Below are 24477 nucleotides of genomic sequence, written 5' to 3'. Positions count from 1 at the left end.
ATGCTGATGGAGGAGGATGGCCTGCCTCTGGGCCAATTTTTACTCCACAACTCAACGATCGTCACAGTGGGGAACCACTGGGAGAACATGACCGCCGAACTGCCCATCCATCTCACAATCCAATATCTGCATGTGATGGGCAAGGGTGGATACCTCATACGATGGTTTAGTGATTCTTCCCTCCCCCTCACTACTCCACAGCTTCTAACTCTACGACAAAACTGGAAAGCAGACTTAACATGCCCTTGCACTGATGAGGAATGGGACTGCCCTGCTTGCGTAATGTCTAGTTTAAGCTTATTCAGCTTTATATAGTACACAGGACTTCTCACACCTACCAATGTGCTGTGCCCTGAGAGACGTTGACTTGCTGCACATGCTATGGGCAGGCCCCTGTTTAGACAACTATTAGTACAGTGTCACATCAATTTTATCTGCATGCACTGAGCACCCGGACCTGCACAAATGGGAAATATGCCTCTTGGGATTGCATTGCAGGCACAAGGAACATATGGTTACTTCCCACTTTCTAGACTTGGGATTCATAGTGGCATATGCCTTGTTACCAGCCGATGGAAATCCTCTGAACCCCTACCATTTGCGGCTTGGGAAGGCACTAGCTCAATTGGGCACAAGCCGAAAGTGTAGCCGTGAACAGAGACGATACACTTGAACTGATGAAGTATCCATTACCACTTTCTGGGATACTATCTTATCAGAATTGCAGTCTAATCCCTTACACGAGTCAGGCAACAGCGAAGATCCCTTGCTAGGGGCCCCGAACACATAGACTAGGGTTACTGGCAGAAGATAATTGCTCATGTTTACCATGGAGTCCCTTACTCACACACTCTCTGTGACTATTAACAGTGGGTACCTAACAACATATCTGTTAGAGATGGCAGAAAGCTCACGAGACATCAAGGAAACTGTTACACACAAAAAAACAAAAGCGTCACACAATGGAACTTCCATTAACTTTGGTTTGACCTGTTCCTGTCGCAGGCAACACAACACACTCACGGGGCAGCGTTTTTTTTAAATCAGGGCAAGTGGGGAGGGGATGCTGGGTGGCAGGAATTTTGTGGATTCCTCTAGATTCCGGAAGTTTCCATTACAGCTATGTAAGAAAAATGTATCATTTTAGCCAAAGTTTGAGGTATGCTGGGCATTGTAGTTAAAAAATCTTAGGGGATTCATGCAAGGCAAACCACCATGAAATACCCTGAGCGTATAGTTTTCATAAAAGTCTGTGGTTGGTAGGTTTCCATAGATGTCAACCAATCATGGCCAAAAATACAGCAACTACCTCTATCGCTGATCTCTCCACGTAAAGCTTTAGGGCATTTTGTGTGGGCCCACCCACACAGGTGGGGTACATTTGTTATCAAGAGAGGTGTGGGAACTGTGGGTGGTACACAATTTGCGGATCTCCACAAGTTCCAGAACTTTCCTGCACAGTAATGTGAGGAAAATGTCTTTTTTAGTCAAGGTTTGAGATTTGCAAGGACTTCTGGATGAAAAAAAAATCTGGTGAGAGCCACTCAAGTCACCCACCATGGATTCCCCATGTGTCTCGTATTAAAAAATGTGCAGGTTTTCTAGGTTTCCCTAGGAGTCGGCTGACCTACTCCACAAAATCCACAGCTACCCACTTTGCGAAAAAAGGGTCAGTTTTGAGTGGAAAAATGTAACGTGTCCATGTTGAGTTTTGGACTCTTTTCTGTCGCAGGCACTAACCTAACTATAAAAGTGAGGTATAATTTTTAGCAGCAGACCAGGGGGAACGCTGAGTGGAAGGAAGTTTGTGCCTACCTGCAGATTCCAGAACTTTCCATAACAGAAATGTGAGGAAAATGTTTTTTTTGTAGCCTAAGTTTGAGGTTTGCAAGGGATTCTGGATAACAAAAAACTATGGTGAAAGCCATGCAAGCCTCCCCACTTTGGAATCCCCTAGGTATCTAGATTTTAAAAAATTACATGTTTATTGGGTTTTCCTAGGGCCACCTAAGCTAAGTACCAAATTCAAAGCCACCCTATTGGGAAAAAAGGCCAGTTATCAGAGGAAAAATGTGATGCGTCCATGTTGCATTTTGGCTCATTTCCTGTTGCGGGAACAAGGTCTACTCACACAAGTGAGATACCTTTTGTATCGGAAGACATGTGGGAAAACAGATTAGTAGAATATTTATTATTACCAACTGGATTTCGCTTTATATGTGCCTTTTTGAAAAATGCCCTTTGAGTCCCATGCCAGTATGGGTACCCATAAATTAAGAGATGTGCAAATAACCACTGCTTCTAAACTCAATATCTTGTGCCAATTTCAGAAATACGTTGATTTCCTTGAGACCCATTTTTCACTCTACATATTTCACTATATGAGTCGATCTGTACTTCCTACACAATGAAAAAACATTGTGCTGTGCAGCTCAGTCGTTGGTTCTGGGTACCTCGAGTTTTTGGAGAATCTACAAACCTCTTTATTCCCGCAACCAGAAGGGTCTAGAGGATGTAATGTATATTGCTTTTGTAGATTGCCCATCATGACAACGGCAGTTTCTTCCTACTCATTTTCAAGATTTATTTCAACAGTTAGTTTCTTTGGGATACCCTTGCGGAATCGATGTACAAATAGGACCCCTTGCTGAATTCAGAATTTTGTCTACGTTCAGAACTCTATAGCTTGATGGTGACTTTAGCACAGCAAAGCGTTCATTAACACAATTTTTAGGAAAACAACCAAACACCTTTATCCGTAGCATTTTTCCTATTTCTCCCCAAAAACTCAAAATGTATGTCTCCTGGGAAATCCACACTCTCTGAGTACCTTTAGAATCTACAGGATATTGGAAAAAAAGATGCAAAATTTGACATGGATAACTTATGCGGAAATAAATATGGAGCCAAAGCGTAAATACCCCCAAATAGACAAACAAGCATTGGCATAGCTAATAGGTCTCGACTTTGGGAACTTGTAAGTGTTTAGTTATCCAGCACAATATCCTTGGTGCAACAACATCAAGTGTTGCATGGCTAAACACTGATAAGGTCCCAAAGGTGAGACCTATTTGCTATGCCAAAGCTTGTTTTTAGTGAGTGGCTCGTGCAGGTATGACACTGTGAAGTAGAGTTGCTGCGAGAGCTTTTATAGGAGGCCCTGTGACATTGCGCCTCTTCAAAATGTATCTTCGGTCTGGTGTAATACTTCTAGCCCCTATGCCCGTCTTCTCGCACCAAATGCATCCTTAAATTTCCCATGTACAGCCGGGGTTGATACTCCATTACCCCTGCCCTCCAGTGACACTTTACCTGTCATGGTTGGTGGTGGTAGACGTGGTGGTGGTGGGGGTGGACGTGGTGGGTGTGGTGGTGGTGGTGGACGTGGTGTTGGTGGATTAGGTGGTGGTGGAAATGGCGGTGGATGTGGCGGTGGATGTGGTGGTGAATGTGGTGGTGAATGTGGTGGTGAATGTGGTGGTGAATGTGGTGGTGAATGTGGTGGTGGTGGATGTGGTGGTGGTGGATGTGGTGGTGGACGTGGTGATGGACGTGGTGATGGACATGGTGGTGGACGTGGTGCTGGTGGTGGACGTGGTGATGGTAGACGTGGTGGGGTGGACATGGTGGTGGCGGACATGGTGCTGGCGGACGTAGTGGTGGTGGACGTGGTGGTGGTGGACGTGGTGGTTGTGGTGGACGTGGTGGTGGACGTAGTGGTGGTGGACGTAGTGGTGGTGGTGGACGTAGTGGTTGTGGTGGACGTAGTGGTGGTGGTGGACGTAGTGGTGGTGGTGGACGTAGTGGTTGTGGTGGACATAGTGGTTGTGGTGGACGTGTTGGTGGATGTGGTGGTAGACGTGTTGGTGGTAGTGGTGGAGGTGGTAGTGGTGGTGGTGGATGTGGTGGACGTGGTGATAGACATGGTGGTGGTGGACATGGTGGTGGTGGACGTGGTGGAGGACGTGGTGGTGGACTTGGTGGTGGACGTAGTGGTGGACGTGGTGGTGGACGTGGTGGTGGACGTGGTGGTGGTGGTGGACGTGGTGGTGGTGGTGGTGGTGGACGTGGTGGTGGTGGGCGTGTTGCTGGTGGTGGACGTGGTGATGGACGTGGTGGTGGTGGATGTGTGGACGTGGTAGTGGTGGACGAAGTAGTGGACGTGGTGGTGGTAGTGGTGGTGGTAGTGGACGTGGTGGTGGATGTGATGATGTGGTGGTGGTGGACATGGTGGTGGTGGACATGATGGTGGAGGACGTGGGGGTGGAGGACGTGGGGGTGGAGGACGTGGTGCTGGCGGTGAACATGTTGATGGTGGACTCCCAAGATTCATTTGTTAACAGCAGCCCGCATGACCTGGGTGGGTTCAACAGACCCTGCTGCTGATCAGCCAACCGTATCATCATACCCCGAGCAGATAAGAATGAAATGCTCAAAATGCTGCAGAATAGCAGGCGCTGTGATTTCATAAGATGCCAGCACCACATCCGGCTGCATGCACACAAAGGAGCTCTCATTTCAAGTCTTTAAAATAATTTTCACCTCGAAAATCTATCAGTGTGAAGCAGGCTCAATCGGCAGATGGCAAAACCAAATAAACATGGCTCAGGTAAATAGCTAAAAGGCAGAACAAGTAAAAATAACGTGTGGGCGAGAACGAGAGGCGTGTGTGCGTGCAGTCTGCTCATTTTCAAGCACTACACTTGTGCTTGTGGCGCGCCCCTGCTCAGTCCTGCAAGGTGGATGAGGCCACAAGCACGAGTATGTGCTTGAAAATGAGCAGAGCGACGGCTAAAGGCCCTCCTATGCAGCATATGCGTGCTACGTGGGCGAGACCTAAAAAGGGCTCAGGGCTGACGGGAGCGGTGGGACTGGTTGGTTGGGATGGGGATGATGGGGGGGTAGATGGGAAGCCCCAGCAGTAAGGTGTTAAGAAAACCCCCTTCTATCAGGTACACTGTCTTGATATGCCATCTCCCTCTGTTATGTGCAGCACTCTTTTGCTATCTCCGCCCCTCTATGATATACAATGCATTGAAGCCATTTATGTCCCTATAAATGCAGACCTACTTTGAGATGTAATAAAAAAATATCTTAAATCACTGCCTTATAAATGATGTGGTTCCACTGTATTATAAATATATATGGGTAATTTCATATTTTTTCACACTCCCACTAGAAGTTGAATTCAAAATCTCCTTGTTTTGGTCCTTTAAAAGCACACATGATCCAGTGTCCTTGAAAACCTGCTTCATATTTTTAGGCTTTAGCCTCTCAATCCCCAACAACGAACTGCAAATATATCCGAGTGCATTATTGGTGAGTAACGATTATTAATTCAGAAGACATTCAGAGATTTTGACCAAGGCGTAATATTTCATTAATGATACTAGAAAATGTAGAAACTAAACTTACGTTTCAAAGATAGCAAACACAAACAAGACAACAAAGAACAGGATGTTCGATGCAACCACAGCAACCTGGTCAATTGTCCCCTGAAAACCACCGACCATTTCACTGTTACCTGTCAAAAAGAAATAAACATGAAATTATATAGGGCAAGGAAACTACAACAACAATCGTTAATGCGGTTTAGAATAGTGTATAAAAGATGTACAAGGAAAGAGAGCATCTCAAGATCTTAAAATGCAATCCATAATAGCATATCATAAACTAAATGACAGAGAGAAAGGATAAGTATTGATTACTTCATAAAGAAATCACAGAGTCCCTTCTTTCTCTGTGTCATACAGTATCTTGAAGCAATTGCCAGGTGGTGAATTACATGGGACATTCATGGAAATATCTTCACCACACACACACACACACACTGCTGGGTAATTACAATTTACAACGAGTAGGGCCTTTGCCAAGAGGAAACTTCACCTATACGAAGGCTCAACACTGCCACAGTTGTGGGACCCCGCGTTAATACAGCAACCTGCCGGATTTTGATTGTTTTTCTGGGAGTCAAAAGCATGCGTACATTTAGCTGTTTATGTGATCCATTTAAATAGTGACAAGGGCAATAATTATAGGTGTGAGCACGTTCTCTGATTGATGAACCAGCTGAAGAAAGCAGCAGCCTGATACATGGCTACATAATGAGAATGTGTCGAGCTACTTTTAGTAGTAGGCTCATCTAGTGCAATGTAAGCGCTTTGTGATCGGTTTATCTTTAGGACAGATATTGAGTACGAAAGTTCTTAGTGGTTTCGCGATAAAGTTGTGTGTCGACAGTGCACTGACAGATGTCGATGCTATTAACACATCTATAGTTCCCAGAGGTTCCATATAAAGGTTGAAGATGCTACGTGGAGTGGATGAATCCTTGAGGGATGCTGCAGGAGATGGGGACCTTCTGGGATATTCATCGTGAGCTGATGGAGGATGCCAAGCGGAAAGGATGAAATTAGACAGGGCATGGTCAGCAAAACCCATGCATGGTTCCAAGTTTCTGATCATTGCTTGGTGGTTGACACTGTAGAAGGTAGGTAAGAGCTGAAGTAGAATCAGAAGACGGGTCATTTTTGTCATTAAAGAAAAAGGCATCTGTAAGTGCTGCAGCTGGGTCTTAAGTGTGACTGGGAGAGCTGCTGCAGGTTATTCATTAGGATCTGAACTGCAGGAGGACGGCGACTGCTTCACAAATAAATATGGATGGATGGTAGTCGGCGATGTAATCTAGGTCAAATTAAGTTTTTTTTCAGCAAATTGAGAATCTCTCCTGTTTGGAGTTCATCCAGGAAAGTTCATTAGCAGAGTGAGACATAAACAATGCTGAGGGGGATGTAAAAAGCATCTCGATGAAGAGACTTCCTGGTGAATGAGGGCAGTCTATTGTCTTCATTGAAGTTGGCTTTGGGTGTAGTACTTATGTCATTTTGGTGAGCCTGGGAGGCTGAAAGGATTAAGTGATGCAGGATTTTAGGGGCTTGGATTTCTGCCTCATGTTGTTGAAGTGGGAGCTCAGTTTGCAGTTTCTATGAGAAACGGTTGACTGGATTAAACTTGCCAACTGATTGTGAGACTGAAGCGTCAGGGAGTAGTTTGGTGTAATGCAGGACAGCCTTGATGAAAGCTTTGTTTCTTTTTTTTTTTACACTTACAACATATGACACGCAACATGTAATCACATCACATTTGTACATACAGGGGTGACAGCCCATGTGACTGGTTGCTTTGGGTGTTATTCAGTAGCAGGAGGCTTCAATCAGTTAATAAGATAGCTGCAGGCTGAGCAGAGTTCTGTGAGAAAGGCCGGCGTGTCAGAAGTTTATAGTGGACCGGGATCCAAATCTTTGTGGGTCTCAGTTGTTACTAGAACCTGTTTAGAAATTGAAAAAAAAGCCCTCAGGGAGAGAGAAAAGATGGAAGCTCCAGCATATGGCACCATCTAGTGATTTTAGCAACTATCTGCTTCGTCTTTAATAAAGAGGCGTCATTCAGTATGTATCAATAGATTCTGAAGTACAAGCACGGGGTTCTCAAAAAAGCATGGGGTCTGGGGAATATTTCCCCAAGTGCTCCCCCTTCTGATGGTGGCATTAGGTCATGTGTTAACATCTAATGATAGTGGTAACGTCTTTGGGAGGTTGTGGAGTTCATGTTGAAGGGTGTCAATGGCAAAGTCTTTGAAAGCGTAGTAAGGCACTTTTTCTCTTTTCGCTTGGCCATGATGAAAAGGTGTGATGTGGAAGATGGTGTTTGGGGTGCTTGGTGAGGTTTCAGGGTGAGACGGACACAATGAGTTTAAGGTGTTCCATATTAAGTCGGTGATTTTGATGATTTGGTAATCAAATCCAGAATTTTGAGGAGTGTGTTAAGAAGTTCTCTCATCATCTTGGTGCATGAGGCACTGGGAAGGTTGAAGTTGCTGAGGAAGAACAAGGGTAGTGCCGACTGGAAGCAGAGATGATGAGGTCCAATATTTCTTTGGCTTAGTTATTGTTGGACCAGAGAGTGTCTTTTGATAGAGAGGAGGCTGAGGCATGATGATCACGGGTAAATGGTAGATGAGCACCTCACCTGACGTCAGAGTTGTATGGTTAATAAGAGTTGAGGTTCAGGAAAGCTTGACGTCAAGAGAAAATGTTCCAGAAAAGTTTTTAAGTGTGATAGTAAAATTTGGACTGGAGATTCCCACATAGTGTATCCGACCAAGACTACATGCAGTCGGCCTCAAACTTTGATTGTGTCCTGGTCAAGCATGACCAGATGTCCCACATTGACCCTATATGTTTTTAAGCACTAGAAAGTATTTCAACTTTAAAAATTCATATCTTCAGTTCCCTATATTGGATTTATGTCATTGCGATGTCATTTTAAAGATAACAATATTTCCTATTTGAATAAATTGGTGTGGGATTTTTATTGTAAGTCTTACTTATTTAATGTACTGGTGTTTTTAAATGCTTTACATAACCGTCTCCTGAGTTAAGACTGCCTGCTCGCATCCAGCTATCAAGGGTGGAGCCAGAGGCTACTGTATTGAGACCTTAAGTGGACCTTGGTGGCCTTATTGCTGGTGGTAGGTACATACTTACTAGGGTGACCAACCATCCGTAAATTTCACGGACTGTCCGTAATTGGGACCTCACGTCCTTTGTCCGTGAGGATCCCTTTTACGGACGCCTTTTGTCCGTAATTCTGGCCTCACAGGGAGCAGCACTGCTCCCCTGTGAGAAGCCTTAGCCCCTTGATGCTGGCACCTCGCACTCCTCCTCGAGCACAAGAGCAGCCCCTCCTGCCTATTGTCATTCTGTGTGCCGGCTAATTGCCGCATACAGAATGTCAATGGGGCAGTCTGGGGTGTGACAGCCTGTGGTGGCCTCCTCCTGCCTCAGTGTACAGCAGGGCATTCTGTTAAATAAAAGGTAAAACGCCCATGCTGCAACGTTAGAGAACATTTTATTTAAAGAAGCCTGTAAAACAAGTTAAAATGAACAGGTTATGTTCTTTCACTATCTCATCATTTTAGAAATGAAGTATTTTCAATATAAATATTCACCAAAGCCATGGTTACTGCTTTTTTATTTTAAGCAAATAACAACCACTGACAAAGCCAATAGTCCTGGCTTGTTGTTGGTGTAATGATACTTGCTGTATTATATAACTGGTTGCAATGACAGAAACAACATAATACCAGTCGCGCGAAACATATGCTACGCACAGATTTTTGGCCTAGATGTTTTATACCACACCCTTAATTACATTAAATACATTGAAGAGACCCCCAGTTTTGTTACGCCACTTAAAGCCCTGGAAACAAAACCATGTCACAGTCACTTCTCATCCTGGCACTGTGCATCATGCATGACTAATGACTTCTAGTTTTCAGATTGCCTATGTGCAGGGGCATAGTGAACCCTCCCCCACCCCTTGCTTTAGGAACGACAGCAGGGGTGACATTCTTGATGGGCCTCTTCTGTCTGAAACTCTGCAGACAAAGGTTCAGCTCATGTGAAAAGGTGGGTGAGTAAATAAGTAAAGGAATGTGTGAATGGCTTGATGGATTAGTGAAAGGATGAATGAAAGGGTGAATAGATAGATAATGAAAGAAAAGATGGATGGATGAGTGAGTGGAAGTATGGATGAGAGAAAGGGTAAATAGATGGATGTATGGGTGGAAGGGTAGATGGATGGGTAAAAGGGGGGATAGGTGTGTGAAAGGATGGATGGATGGATGAGTGAAAGGGTAGATCATGGGTGAGTGAATGGGTGAATGGATGAGTGAAAGGATGGAATGGATTGATGGATTGATGAATTGATAAGTGAAAGGGTGGATGGTTGGATAAGTTAAAGGGTGGATGTAAGGATTGATGAGTGAGGGAAAGGGTGTAGATGGACAAAAGGATGGATAGATGAGTGAAGAAGTAAAAGGGTGGATGGTGAGAGAACGGATGGATGAGTGAAAGGAGGGATGAGTAACAAGGTCAAAGGATGGATTCATGAATGGATGGGTGGGTGAACGGATGGATGCATGAGTGAAAGGGTAGATAATGGGTGAGTGAATGGATGAGTGAAAGGATGGATGGATTGATGAATTGATAAGTGAAAGGGTGGATGGATGGATAAGTTAAAGGGTAGATGTAAGGATTGATGAGTGAAAGGGTATAGATGGACAAAGGATGGATAGATGAGTGAAGAAGTGAAAGGGTGGATGGGTGAGAGAACGGATGGATAAGTAATAGGGTCAATGGATGGATTCATGAATGGATGAGTAGATGGGTGGGTGGAAGGATGGATGGATAAGTGAAAGGGGATGGAGGGAGAAAGGGAGGATGAATGATTGAAAGGGTGAATGGGTGGAAGAATAAGTGACTGGGTGGATGAATGAGTAAGTGAAATGATGGCTGGATGGATGAAAGGGTAAATGGCTGGATAGATAAGTGAATAGATGGATGGGTAGAAGAGTGGATGGATGACTGTACGGATGGATGGGGTGAAAGGGTGAGTAGATGAATAATGGATGGATGAGTGAAAGGGTGGATGGAGGGATGAATGAGTGAAATGATAGATGGAAGGATACATGGTGGATAGGTTTGCAAATGGTTGAATATGTTTGGATATAGATGGGCACATAGATGGAAGGACAGAATGAATGGTGAAAGACTGAATGATATATAAAAGAATGATTACACCTTGTAGCACCCATTATCTTAAGTAACATTTCCTATACATTGACTTTCACGTTTATGAGTCATTGTCTCTACATAATGTGTGTGTGATGTAACACACTCTGACACCCTGCCCTACATACTTGGGATGAGTAACACTATAAAAGAAATTAAATACACATGAGAGATGGTCTATGTTAAGATAAGGGGCACCATTGGAGGGTGGTAGCAAGGCCGGACTGGCCAACCGGGCATCAGGTGTTTCCCTGGGAGGCTGGAAATGGGGGTGAGCGGTTTTGTTACTTGGGGCTGGCACTGCCAAGTTCCTTATATATCCAATAGTTTTGAATCAACAATAAAAGCGGCCTCACTTATATTCAGGTGTGGTTTACCATCGTCTGGTGACTAATGTACCTGCTGGAGCGATATGCCAGTTTTGAATCGTCTAAGGTAGCAAGCAGCGGCCATACTGAAAAACCGTGAAGGGCACGATTGTCTCAACCTAATATAAACTTATTTTAACTTGTACTTAAGTGGTTGTCTATTTACTTACTTATATACTATTGCGCGACCTCCTCAGATGCTTCCGTAAAACGTATCTTTTGTCCTGAATTTTGTGCTTTTGTCCTGAATTTTTGTCCTGAATTTTGACCTTTTGTCCTGAATTTTTACACTCGCCGTCCTGAATTTGCACCCATGCCAGTTGGTCACCCTAATACTTACCCCTACTAATAATCCACCGCCCAACACTGCCTGAATAAAACTGGAAGAACTGTAAAGAGTAGATCTAGTAATTCCCGATATCCGCCAGCAGATATTGGATACTGTACAAAAACCCATCACATTCAGCAGAGGATGGAAGGAAGGAAGAAGTATCAAAGCCACTTTGGGAGACTGAAGAGCACAAATGCACAGTTGTGCACGTGATCTTACAGAGATGGAAACCAAAGTATAGCAGGCAAAGAGCAGATGTGAGACAAGATACACAGACTGCAACAAAGACAAATGAGGTACTGGAGCATAAGAGTGAAGACACTGAAACCTGGTCACAAAAGTTTCATTTAAGAGTTGTCAGGATACTGGAAGATGCATAGGGGGTGACTAATCTACAGATATATTCAAGCAATCTGATAAAATAGGTATTGCATATTATGCAGAGACCCTCAGCAAGGAGAGGACAATTGCCTTAACACACCTAATGCTAATTGACAACTCAAACCAGGAAGCCTCCCTTGAATAATCATAGTGTACTTCCAAGATTAGAATCAAAGGAAAGATTACGAGTTTAGGTGCGATTTATTGCACGTGATAAATGATACCACAGGGCAGGTTATTTATCATGTGTGATAAATAATACCCATAACGAGTTTGAGAGGACTAACATGCAGATTTTGGTGTTTAAAGCACCATAATCCGCATGGTACAGTAAATACCATACAATTTAACCTGTCAAAATATAACGACAACTGAGGTATTTAACGCATCTGATAATTATTGGATGAGTAATATACACTCAAACATGTAATTCTAACACCTGTTTACCCACGGGTCGGAATTTAATAGCCCACTCATAATCAGGGCTCAAATGAAGTAGCAGAAGCAATCTTGCTCTCAAAGATCACAGATGGGAGTTAATGTCTGAATAGTGAAAAGAATAGAGGAAGAATATAGATAAACCCAATCAATACAAATAGAGAATTTAGTTCAACATCAAATAATGGAATTATTTAAGAAACTGCAGACAAGTTGCAATTTCTGTGCTGGTATTATTATAACTGAAAGCAATGTATCCCAGTGAAAATGGTATCACATTTGAGTAGGCACACCTGGATTTTGCACTGGGGCCAGGGCACTTCTTGCACCATATGGGTTTGACTGAGGCAGCAAAACAGACCTGACCCTCCTTCCCTGCAGCGCCTGGAGCCACCTTCGTGCCAGGGATCCTGCTGTCCTGTGGGCGGGTAGGCATTTGATCACATGATTATACAAAGCCATGAGGGTTGATGTAGCGGATAGACAGCTGCAGGCTTACACAGTCTGGGATGCAGACTTAGGGACCTAGCTGGAGGTTGGGGTCTGGGCACAAGTTTGTGAGGTTATTTAATTAGTCTCAAGCAATGCCCACTTCAAACGAGTACATTACAATTTTCTGCACCACACCTATCTGACCCATAGGGATCTCTATTGTATGATACCGGCTCAACCAAATGACTGCCCTCGTTGCGGCACTCAAGGGGTTGGCTTCCTTCATTTGGCCTGGGACTGTTGGACAGTACAGAGTTACTAGATCCGGGTGGCAGACGAATTACCATGGGTCACGCATCTAAGAATAGAGTGAATGCTCCACTGTGGTCTACTGTAAAACATTAGAAGGCCCAAAGGTTGCAGAATGGCGGACACATTTCTGCAGTTGGAATGGTGCTGGCTAAGCACAGGGTTGCCATCAATTGAATGGGCTAGTGTGTCCTTGAGATACAACATTTGGCACATAGATTTAGCGGAGTGGTCCTTAGCTGAAGCTCAGTAGATAAGATGATAAGGTGGGTGAGGAGCTTCTTGCCTAGCGAAGCTTGTGTGATAGGCTCCTGGACCCATGGCACCACCCGAGCAATGGATGTTAGTGACAGCTCTGACTATAATGACGAGTATGGCAATGAGCCTGTGAAGGGAGCAAACACATGAAAAGAGTGATCATTATGGGGAATGGGTAAAAGTTAGAGAGTGACTTGGGAGGATGAGTGGGGTAAAATGGTAAAGGCTGGAAGGCATAAAAACAAGAAATATTAGAGAGAAGGGGAAAAAAGATGAAGAGTGAATATTGATGATAAAATATAGATGCAAGTACTCAAGCATGACATTTAACCTCATCATTGCTGCTGCATATTCCCGTGCTGTGCTGCAATTTTCAAAATCCCTTGTTATGTGACAAGGTCAACTCGTCAAACGCACAGCGCAGGTAACACCCATGACGAGTTGACCTTGTCACAAGCATCGAAGGGGTTAAGTTCCATTCAAGTGACAATTAGTACAAGGATCAGGTTAGAAATTGAAAATTATATTTACATGGGGGCGGACATGTGTAATCTAAGGCTTATGATAAGAGGGATAAAAGGGCGCATGATTATAGGCAGAACAAAACCAGGGGGCGATAGTACTGAGCCTCTTTAAATGGAAATGTTAGTGAAAAAAAGAGCGCATTCAAACTCAACTGGGGAGGGCGAAGCCTCTCACTTATCCGTTCTGCAAGGGTATAGAAGCATCAAGGGGTGGGTAAAGTAGAATAGGGTGGTAGGAAAGAAAGAATAGGCTGGGAAAGTAGGCAGGTTAGGAGCAAAAGGGGCGAGCAGCAATCAATAAGCATCACTCAATAGTATCACAGAGACATAAGCAGCAACATTCTAATTGAGGCTGGGAATGGTAAAGGCATAAATTATAACAGGAGACAATTACTTCTAGCTAAGGAAATTGAGACTATTAAATTGGGCATATATTGTCTATAAAAGGCCTGAATTACTTATTCCAAGATTGGATTAGGCATAACAATATTTTCAAAACCTGCAGAGGTAGAAGCTCATCACTCTATGAAGATTCATGAGGTGGTGCCTTTCTTCCTCCTAGGCAGGAGAACGAGACCGGAAGAAAGAAAGCAGGGTTGTAGCTTGAGCTACGGGGTACGGGGTCACCAGTTGTGGCCAATATTTGGATTTTTCTCAAAACCAGCTGGTCCAGAAAGAATTAAACGGAGGATGAACATAAAGCCTGCAGCTCGATATGTCGCAGAGTAGAAATAATGGCAACCAGAAAAACCTTTTGATTGTCACAATTACCAAGGACAGCTATGCAATGGCCTCTACAACGACAAAAGCAGGTCCGCCTGTGTGTGAGCGGGAGAGGAGGAGTCATGAACAAGCGAATCACATGCGTACTACACCCTCTGTGGTTGTCTGGGAGACCAAGATCTCCTGATCATGGCTTGATCAGGATAGGGAAACACATAGTGAAGAGGATATTTCCACCTTAGACAAAATTAATCTCCCACGACTCCCTTCAATGACGCCGGGAAGGCATAAAACACTTGGCAATGCTTACTCTTCTGAAGAGAGAAATGACCACCAGAGGAGTTCTCCAGAGGGCAAAGATGTACTGAACCAGCTGACTGAGGCTGCCATTTGTGGACAGCAAAGGGGGTGTCTACTGAGGTTACAGGCCTTCACTTCAGGGTGCCCACCAGGTGGTTCATTATCAGCCAGCTATTGCAAGCCTGAATACAATCTCACAGATTCTTAGCCTCTGAACACAGCTTACGTGAGCCCAAGACACCCTAATTGTTGATGTTGATGTGTCATTGTGAAGTTGTAAATAAGGACCTTAGCTGTCCAAACATGGATGCAGGCAAGAAGGCCTTCAAGTATTAGGCAGATCATCTGAAATTCAAGCAGGCAGATTTGACACCTCACCTCTGTTGGAGACCTGAGGCCTCCAGATTTGCATTGCACCAAAGAGTTAAAGGCAACCATCATCACAGTGGTCACTTCTAGCAGTGGGGAGTAGGGCCTTCCACAAGTGAGATTTCCTGTCACTGATTATCACCTAAGATGTAATGCTCTCTTTGCGAAATCCGGATGTTGCCCATCAGCACACTGAAAATGGAGACACCACGAAAGAGCTTTCCTGGGTCAACGAGAGTGAGTGATCAGCAGGATACAGAAGGCAAGGGGGCAGGGGAGAAGGAGGAGGAAGAAAATAAGAAAAGAAGGCTGTTCCTGCTTGCAATGATCACTGGAACCAACGGGCTCCATTTACTGGTGCAGGAACTGGTTTGAGCAATGAATGGGATGGGAAGGTTTCAGCTACTCAAAGGCTGTTTCCCAGGAAAATCTGCAAAACCTGCGATATTCCCAATTAAATTAGCAAGCAAAGGAGGCCAGACCCAGAATCTATAATCCAGCCCCTAATTGAACCTTTCAAGGTTAGAATCAGCCTTCCCCCCAAACAGGCAGGTACCATCACATAGCATTTCTATTAGGTTAGCCTGGGCCCTCTCTGAACTCACAGTGGATCATTACGAGACTTGTTGGATTATGTCTTCGGAACAACCCACTGAGCGTTCTAGAGTCCAAATTCACTCTCATGATGTGTTTGTTCACATCCTGTCAGGCTTAGTGAAATGCTCTCTTAATAGGTAAGGGAGATTTTACACTACCATCTGTGTGGGCTGCATTTAAGAAACAAAGGGCAGGGCAATCCAGTAAGAAAACTTTCTTTCTCAATGTTTTTGATTCAGGGTCTAGAGGAGACTCAGTGAATGAACACGGTTCTGCCTGAACCAAAATCATGCTTTCACTACTAGACTCACCTGGGCCAGGCGGGTCTGTAAGAACATGAGATCCCCATTTGCAGAGTGATGGTGGGCGGGCAACATGACAGTTCACTGCTAGGGCAGAAGTAGACTTTTCCAACACTACTAGGATAGGCTCTACTGATCCGTCATAAAAGGGAAACAGTGACTCTAATTCTGAGGATGCTAGATGCAAAATTTCTGTGAGGATGTCAGCTTCCTTCCTCAAAATGCCTGCAAATGACACTGCGTCCTTCAAAAGGAACCCAGAAGTGCACTCTATGTCAATGTCAGGCAAAGTATCTAGGCCACTTTTGCAAGGCCAGACAGTCGACCTCCCTTCTGTCATCATTGTCATGTTAAAAAAAAGTAGGCTTGTGGGTGTGGTCTGAGTCTAACTCAAATAGGACGTTCCATATGTCAAAATATTCATCTCTAGGCACACTTCTATATTGAGATTCCTTCACCAGTAAACATGCCCAGCATCAAGGACACATCAGGATGTCCTTGGGAAAATATTCTGCAATATGCAAGAGGCGGCGATTGTGAAGACAGTGTCAGTGGAGAACAGTCTCAGCTGATGCAAGAATGGCGCTAGAAGATGGCTGAACAGGGACAAGTGGTGCAGACGGAATACCTAGTAGTGGAAGGCCAGATGAAGGATCCAGTGTATCCATGGGGCCAGAGGACGCACCAGCAGGTACATAGTAAAACAGAACCAACTTCATCTGCATGAGGGCCACATCTTGCACAGGGGTCCCTGACCAGGAGCTGGAAACTCCTAGAAACTGAAGATGGCTAGTAACCCAGTGCAAGAGGTGCGCCACAGTGGCATCAATGAATTTCGGCTCAGAGGACAAAGCCAAGGCTCAAGGAGAGGGTTTGTATGGGCGCCACAGGGACCTATCATATGAGCCTTACCTCGTCCTCAAATAATCCCTCCTCTTGTGCTCTTTGTGTTTTTTCTTTGATTTGCCCCAGATATCTTGGATGACTTGCCAGTAAGTGGCGAGTTGGAGGATCTGGACTGCAGTTGGTTCCAGTGGGCTGGCACTATGAACAACTTGGCCCCCCTCTCTCTAATAACTTTGGGATGCATGAGACTACATTTATCACAACCTGGAGTTTTGTCTCAGCACTGGACACCATAGGCACAATACACCGGTGTCTGAAATAGATAGTTATGTATAGCAGGATTTGCACTATTTGAAAACTGATTTTCTGGGAAGTGACATCCTGTTAGCAGTGCAGGAAATGGTTTTTTAGGGTTAAAAATCATTACAAAAAGAACCCTCTAGCTGTGTGTGGGTGGGAGCGGCAAAAAAAGAATGTGTGGTTACGCCAGGGTGGCTCTTATATGGCTCCAGTATCATTGATGATCCAGGCAGCGACAGAGTTCAGACTCCTACAGTGGAAGGAGAACAGTTCAACTTTTTCCAGATCCAGCCTGGCATCTGGAGGGTTTTAAGAGGTGAGGAATCTGTAGAAGTATCCATCAGAACAAACATTCTTTCTCGGCTCCGTCTGTTTCATAATCCAATGTGATGTTGAAATCTGTATAAGTATGAACTCTCACTAAGCACCAGTTATGATGAACAGGAATATTCTAGGAGAACTGCCAATGATTAGATCACATATATGGACAGCAAGCTCTTCTGATCAATCTGCATCGTATTTATACAGATAAAAGTATTGCAATTATATAGATGTTAAGATACTTTTTTTCACTACAATAAATTAGGAAAAATGACTAATATATGGGATTGTTGAGACATGAATGACCGTTACATTGGATATGGGAGTGTACTCCTGTCCTAAGTGACCGACTGCATGTGTATTTGGTATTCTGACATTTAATTTGACCCTCATGCCACGCTAATCTGTTCTGTGACCTGAAGACGCACACAAAGCTTGCCCTCATAGTGAACAGAGGACTAATGTTCCTGTCCTACGTTTATCACAGAAGGCAGTGGTGGCAGTATACCGTAGACCAGACCTTCTATCTATGTCAATATTAGTGCAGCCTATTGATCCCTCACTTGTAAAGTCCCTCTGTTAAGTGAAACTCAGAACCCTCCGCTGACATCCTCTGTGCATTTCAAGAGAGTGTATGTGTAAAGTATGCAAGAAGAACATTGCGGTAGTAGAATTCTGTGTGTATGAGTGAGTACTGAAGCCAGTGGGATCAATTTAGGATTCCCCTGTATATAGAATGAGGAAAGCTTCCCCAAAGAGTGAAAGTGTATTGTGAGCATTCCTGTACCTAAAGGGTGGATATCAAAACACATAATTGAAGAAAATGGAAACAGTGCTACCTTTAGAAACTACGTGAAGACTTTGTTAGCAAGGGCCTGTTGATTAGTTCTTTCTGCCATTTGATTGATGGTAGGAATGACGTGTGGGATTGCAGTTTCTGTTTCTAGGTCAGGCTTACCCTATTGTCTCGGATTACTGCCTAAGAAAGAATGATGACAGCCAGGTGCAGAACCCCGACACCTTATTTGTGCCCATGTTGTTGGCGTTCCACTCTGGAGACAGCCCCAGTGCTACCTGCCTTGAAAAGCATTGCTTTACACAAAGCGCAGCCTCAGAAGAACACCTGAACCCCCCAAACAGTTCTGAAGCGTAGGACAGTTAATCCACATACCTTATCTAAACAATGTGTATAGAGGTGAGATCCAAACTATCCTACCTTGTTCTTTCAGGTTCTTCATGACCAAGGAAGGGAGAACTCCACAGAGTTCTTGAAGCACTGCTGTGTGACTAGGGCTGGTGTGCGCCTCACAGCCAGTCTCCTAGATCTGAGCGAACATCACCTTCAGGCTGCACTTTCTGCTGGAAGAGCTGAGAGTCTACCTTCTTGAAGAGGAAAGCGGTCAGTCTGCCCCTCACTCTCCACAGGAGGATACAACACCGAGAGGAAAGACCGCCCCAACCACCCAGGAGGGGGCCTCGCCATCGACCACAAGAGCACCCTCCGCCTCACCACCTACAGTGAAACCTTCCCCTCCACCGAACACCTGCACTTCCAGATCCAGAACATCCCCGAAGCCACACTCTGAGGAACCCTCGTCTACAGACCGCCCCGGCCCTCGAACACCCTTCGCCACCACCATCACCGACTTCAGCGCACCCCAAGCCATCGCCTCAACAAACTACATACTCATTGGAGACCTGAACTTCCACCTTGACAGCCCCAGCAACCCCAACTCCACTATCCTTTGTGACAACCTCGCCAGCATCGGACTTAAACAACTCGTCAACACACCGACCCACAGAGCAGGACATACCCTCGACCCCATCTTCGTGGCAGGAAACAGCATCCAATTCAGCCACACAACGCAGCCGCCATGGACGGACCACCACTGCGTACACTTTGCCATCAACAAACCAAAGGCACCCAAACCAGCCCCACGCCCACCATTAAGGAACTGGAGCAAGGTTACCGACTAGCAACTTAACTCCACCCTTACCCCAGACAACCACACCTGGGCACCCGATGCAAACGACGCAGCCAGAGAACTCAACACCTGGATCTCCAACTGCGCAGACGAGCTCGCCCCGCTACGCAACCCCGACAGACAATGCCCCAGGAAAGCCACCTGGTTCAACACCGGTCTCCAAGAAGCCAGACGCACCTGCAAATGCTTGGAAAAGAACTGGAGAAACACCAAGATAACCGAAAACCACACCACCTACAAGGAGGCCATGACAGCCTACCACAACCAGATCAGAGCCACCAAGATGAACTTCATTCACAACAAAATCCTGGCTAACTCCACTAACTCCAAGGAACTTTTCAGTGTCATTCAAGAATTCACCAACCCACGCAGCGAAGCCACAGACATCACCCCATGCCAAGATCTCTGGGACAGGCTTGGAGCCTATTGCCACCTCAAGATCAAAAACCTCTACAACAACTTCATTCGACCATCCACCAGGTGCCACACATTGCCCCCTCCCCCCTAGAAACACCAGCCAAACCATCATCTCCAACTGGACACCAATTACGGCCAAAGACACCGCCTCGACCATGAAAAGCATCCACTCGGGGTCCCCCACCGACCCCTGCCCCGCTCATATCCACCACAGAGCTGCGGCCGCCATCGCACCCGAACTAGAACACACCATCAACACCACCTTCAAAACAGGCACCTCCCCAGACTGGAAGTGCACAGTAGTCAGACCCCTGCTCAAGAAGCCCACAGCTGACCCCACCGACCTCAAGAACTATCGGCCCATCTCACTCCTCCCCCATGCAGCCAAAGTTGCATAGAAAACAGTCAACAGGAAAGTGACACGATTCATTGAAGAAAACGCCGTCCTCGACCCGTCCCAATCCGGATTCTGAAGCAACCACAGCACAGAGACCTCCCTACTCGTTGCCACAGACGACATCTGCACCCTCCTGGACCAAGGCCACTCTGCAGCCCTCATCCTACTCCACCTATCAGCGGCCTTCGACACAGTCTCCCACCGTACACTAGTCGCCAGACTACATGACGCAGGCATACAAGGAACAGCACTGGACTGGATCTGATCATTCCTCACCGGAAGAAGCCAAAGGATCAGACTCCCACCCTTCCTCTCCGACCCCAGGAAAATCACTTGTGGAGTCCCACAGGGTTCATCACTGAGCCCCACCCTCTCCAACATCTACATGGCCCCCCTCGCAGCCATCGCCCGACAACACAGCATCATCATCGTATCCTATGCCGACGACACTCGGCTCAACCTCTCCCTCACCAAAGACCTCACCACTGCCTAACTCAACTTCTAGAAAAGAATGCAAGACGTCACAGTCTGGATGACCAACAGTTGCCTGAAGCTCAACGCCGAGAAGACAGAAGTCCTTGTCCTCGGTACCACGCCTTCTGCATGGGATAGCAGCTGGTGGCCGACCGCCCTCAGAAGCCCACTTCCCCCTCAGACCATGGCAAGAACCTCAGCATCGTACTCTACTCATCACTCAATATGAACCGACATTCAACGCCGTCACCGCCAGCTGCCTCAACACCCTCAGCAAATCCTTCAAGTGGATCTTCCCTGAGTCAAGGAAGACAGTCACCAACGCACTCATCACCAACAGACTGGACTATGGAAACGCACTCTATGCCGGCATCAACAAGTCCCGACTCCGCAAACTCCAGACAATACAGAACACCAGCCAGACTCGTCCTCGGCATCCCGGACACAAACACATCAGCCAACACCTACGAAGTCTCCACTGGCTCCCCGTGGAGAAAAGAGTCATGTTCAAAATCCTCACTCATGCCTACAAATGCCTACACAACAACGGAACCAAATACCTCAACAACAGAATCAACTTCCACGTACCCAAAAGAAACCTTTGATCTTCCAACCTCGCGCTGGCCGTAACCCCGCGCATCCACATAGCCAGAGCAGGCGGACAATCCTTCTCTCACATTGCAGCCAAGACCTGGAACGAGCTACCAACAGACATCAGATGCGCCCCCTACCTGAACACCTTAAGGAAGACCCTCAAGATCTGGCTCTTCGGCTAAACAGATCTGCGGACCCCCTCAGTGCTTTGAGACCCTCACGGGTGAGTAGTGCTCTTACAATTCCCAGATTGATTGAAAGAGTAGCCAAGCATGTTGATGTTCTGAGGAACTCCCAGAGAAAGCAGTTTGCCTGACAGAGCATAGGCAGATGCCATGCTGCAGAGTCTCCCGGTCTCCCTCTGCAGTTCTTTGAGAGACCCAAGAAAGATAGATGTATTCTGAGGCAGGCTGCATGCACCTTGCTTTGTGTATGAGCCTTGGTTGGGGCTCTATCTACCTTTTTGTGTTGTGGCCCAGCATGGGTCTACAACTGTCTGCCACATGTATCGAACCACGTGGGAGCTGCACACTGCATGCCGTATTTATAGGCCCCAGTCAGGACTACAAACTGCTCACTGTGGGTAATGACCCAGGAGGGATTTAACTGCCTGGCTGTGAGCTTCAGTTGGGGTCGTGCCACAACTTTCTTGCCATGTACTCGCGTCCTCCCAGAAGCAGACTAAGACTGCAGAGGGCATCTGCACAGCAGCACCCGAGCATCAGACTAGTCCATAACAGCATCGCCTGGTGAAGATAAGAGTGGTAATGTGAACACCAGCCCCGTTTTAAAAAGAGTTTGTAAAATATTTCATTTTATTTTCCCAACGCATCACGCATTTCTATCAGAAAAACATGTTGCATTTTAAATGGCAGTGAATTGTAGAAGGCCACAATGTGCAACCTACCTCATTATTATTCACGAAGTAGGTCGAATGAAGACCCACTACGATTCGGTATTTTGCCAACCGACCAATTAATACACGGGGCAAGATGCAAAATACCAATGGGTTCACTAAAAGTAGGTGTGCAAATTACGACCACTTTTAGTGAATGCAATATATGTACCTCTGGCCCATAGTGTTCTGTTTTCTACATAACCGTCAAGGACCATAAGCATGATTAATTTTCTTTCAATTTAATTCAGAATTTTTGAATATTCTACGTATACTGTACTTTGTACCATCTCAAATGTTTCTATTGAGACTTTTATATATCATTTTGCAGGAACTACTGTGCTCAACCTCCTATTTTATCAGATGTAAAATATAATCAACACATAAACTGGCTTAATGGAAGTTACTTTCTGTTTTAGCAAATTAGTGTTATTTGCTCATTTCTTATCTCATTTCAGAAAGGAAGATGCAATCATGTCTTGTGTATCTGTATCTGGAACTGCTGTACGTGTCCCAAATACATCTTCAGACCCAGCTACTGCAGTGACATCTGTTGAGGAGGTTTCTATGTGCAGGTTTCCCTTTTCCATAATGGTCATACCAAGAAGTGGTCCCCACCACTACCACCCACAGTCCTTTTGAGGCACTAAATGTACTCCCAACCCTCTTCTCTAATGAAGAATCCTGGTATTGACACATTTTTCTTTGCCAGTTGGGAGTCCTTTGAAGAGGGACAAGGTTGATAAATATTACTTTCCAACATACTACCATGCTGAGCACATGATCTACATGCATGTGGCCGGCTGCTGATCCCGGGTCCGGAACAATAATTCAGCCACTCTTTCACCCAGGCATTTCTTGCTGAGGTGATATCGGATGTCAACAGCAACATATTCAAATAAGGTATTTATGATGATATCTGGGACACAATGTCTAAGGGTTTGGCCGGTACATTGGGGAATAATTATGATCGGGTTGCTCGCTGTAAATGGTGCAAATCATAACCATAACGTCCCTTCAAATGAACTTTAATGGAATTTCTGATTTGGTAATATATTTGTGTCTAACTACTGAACTTTAACTCTTCTTTAACAAAGTTTCCATTCCTTTTTTAAGGTTTATAACGGTATAGATTGTTCCCATTGACAAAGCAAAGGTGCAGGGTGACTGGGGTTGAGCACTGGGATTTCAGAAAGTCACGAGGCCTAGCCACCATGTGGACATAAATGACTGCATGTTCATGGGCAATGGGGGTAGTGCTGGTGCAGGGCCTAGACCTTTAGGCTGGCCCTACATCCATCCTTGTGTACACTGGGTTGGGCATAACCCCTAAAGCACCTATGAGGACATTACCCACTATGCTTTGACTTCAGCTATGAGCAGCAGAGTTTGAGCACAGGGTCTTACCTGTGGTCATGAAAAGACATTAAAGTTCTGGGTTGGTGACTAGGTAGCACCAAAACAGACTATTACAATAGAGTACCTCTGCCTCTGTAAACCTACATACGACTGAATACATCTAACATTTATTTTGCCAGTTTGGTGTCATGAGCCTTGTAACAAGTGGGATACACAGCATTTATATTAGGTAGGGGAGAAATAGGTTTCCACTATATTTAGTCAAATAAAATGTTTGAGAAATGGGATAAGAGAAACTTTACAGTGGTGTGGGGTATTTAGTAAGTCAGGGCTGTACCATATGGCTAGAAATGAGTAAATGGAGATTTAACAACAAAGAGCAGTGCACCCCTCAAAAGGAACAGGTTATTTGGAAAGAAGGGGGAACAACTTGGAGTGCACTGTTTTGCTCGGTGGCAGTAAATTATAAATGTAAATTGATACTTGTATAGCGCACTACTCACCCGCAAGGGTCTCAAGGCGCTTGGAAGAATACCGCTGTGGAACCCATCCTCGGTACAATAGGGGGTGGTGATGGACGGAGCATCTGAATCAATCAAACACTCACAACCAGTCAAAAGATCTGGGTTTAATCCATCACCATTCTTTAGCCCACTCTGCCACCCCAGTTCAGACATAGCTATATGCAAATCAGTCTGACCCTGTGCCTCATGGGAACAGTCCAGCCCGAACTGCCAAGCCATGTCTTCCCTGGACCGGAAACAAGCTTCCGAGGACCGGTTTCTGGCATTCCAGCCGTCTTCAGCCCGGCTTGCTTGAATCCAGTGGCAAAGTGAGCAAGGGACTCACGTCTGAGCATACCCTGCCACACTTATGGCGGCCAAAAGCGGTACAAAAGGGGGTGGCTTTCCCTGTGAGGCGTC

General features: G+C 45.5%; 1 protein-coding gene across 1 annotated transcript in view; it reads right to left on the bottom strand.

Annotated features, from left to right (window-relative positions):
• MFSD8 (major facilitator superfamily domain containing 8) overlaps window positions 1-24477 on the bottom strand; it is a 185579-nt gene that overhangs the window by 12628 nt on the left and 148474 nt on the right. The window contains exon 8 of the mRNA XM_086962181.1: window positions 5416-5524. Coding sequence (XP_086818307.1) covers window positions 5416-5524 — 109 coding nt within the window. The remainder of the gene's footprint in view (window positions 1-5415; window positions 5525-24477) is intronic.

This window comes from Lissotriton vulgaris, chromosome 3_1 (assembly GCF_964263255.1).
Source record: "Lissotriton vulgaris chromosome 3_1, aLisVul1.2, whole genome shotgun sequence".
Taxonomy (NCBI): Eukaryota; Metazoa; Chordata; class Amphibia; order Caudata; family Salamandridae; genus Lissotriton; species Lissotriton vulgaris.
Note: the sequence above shows the minus strand (reverse complement) of the source record. Positions and strands in the feature narration are given on the sequence as shown.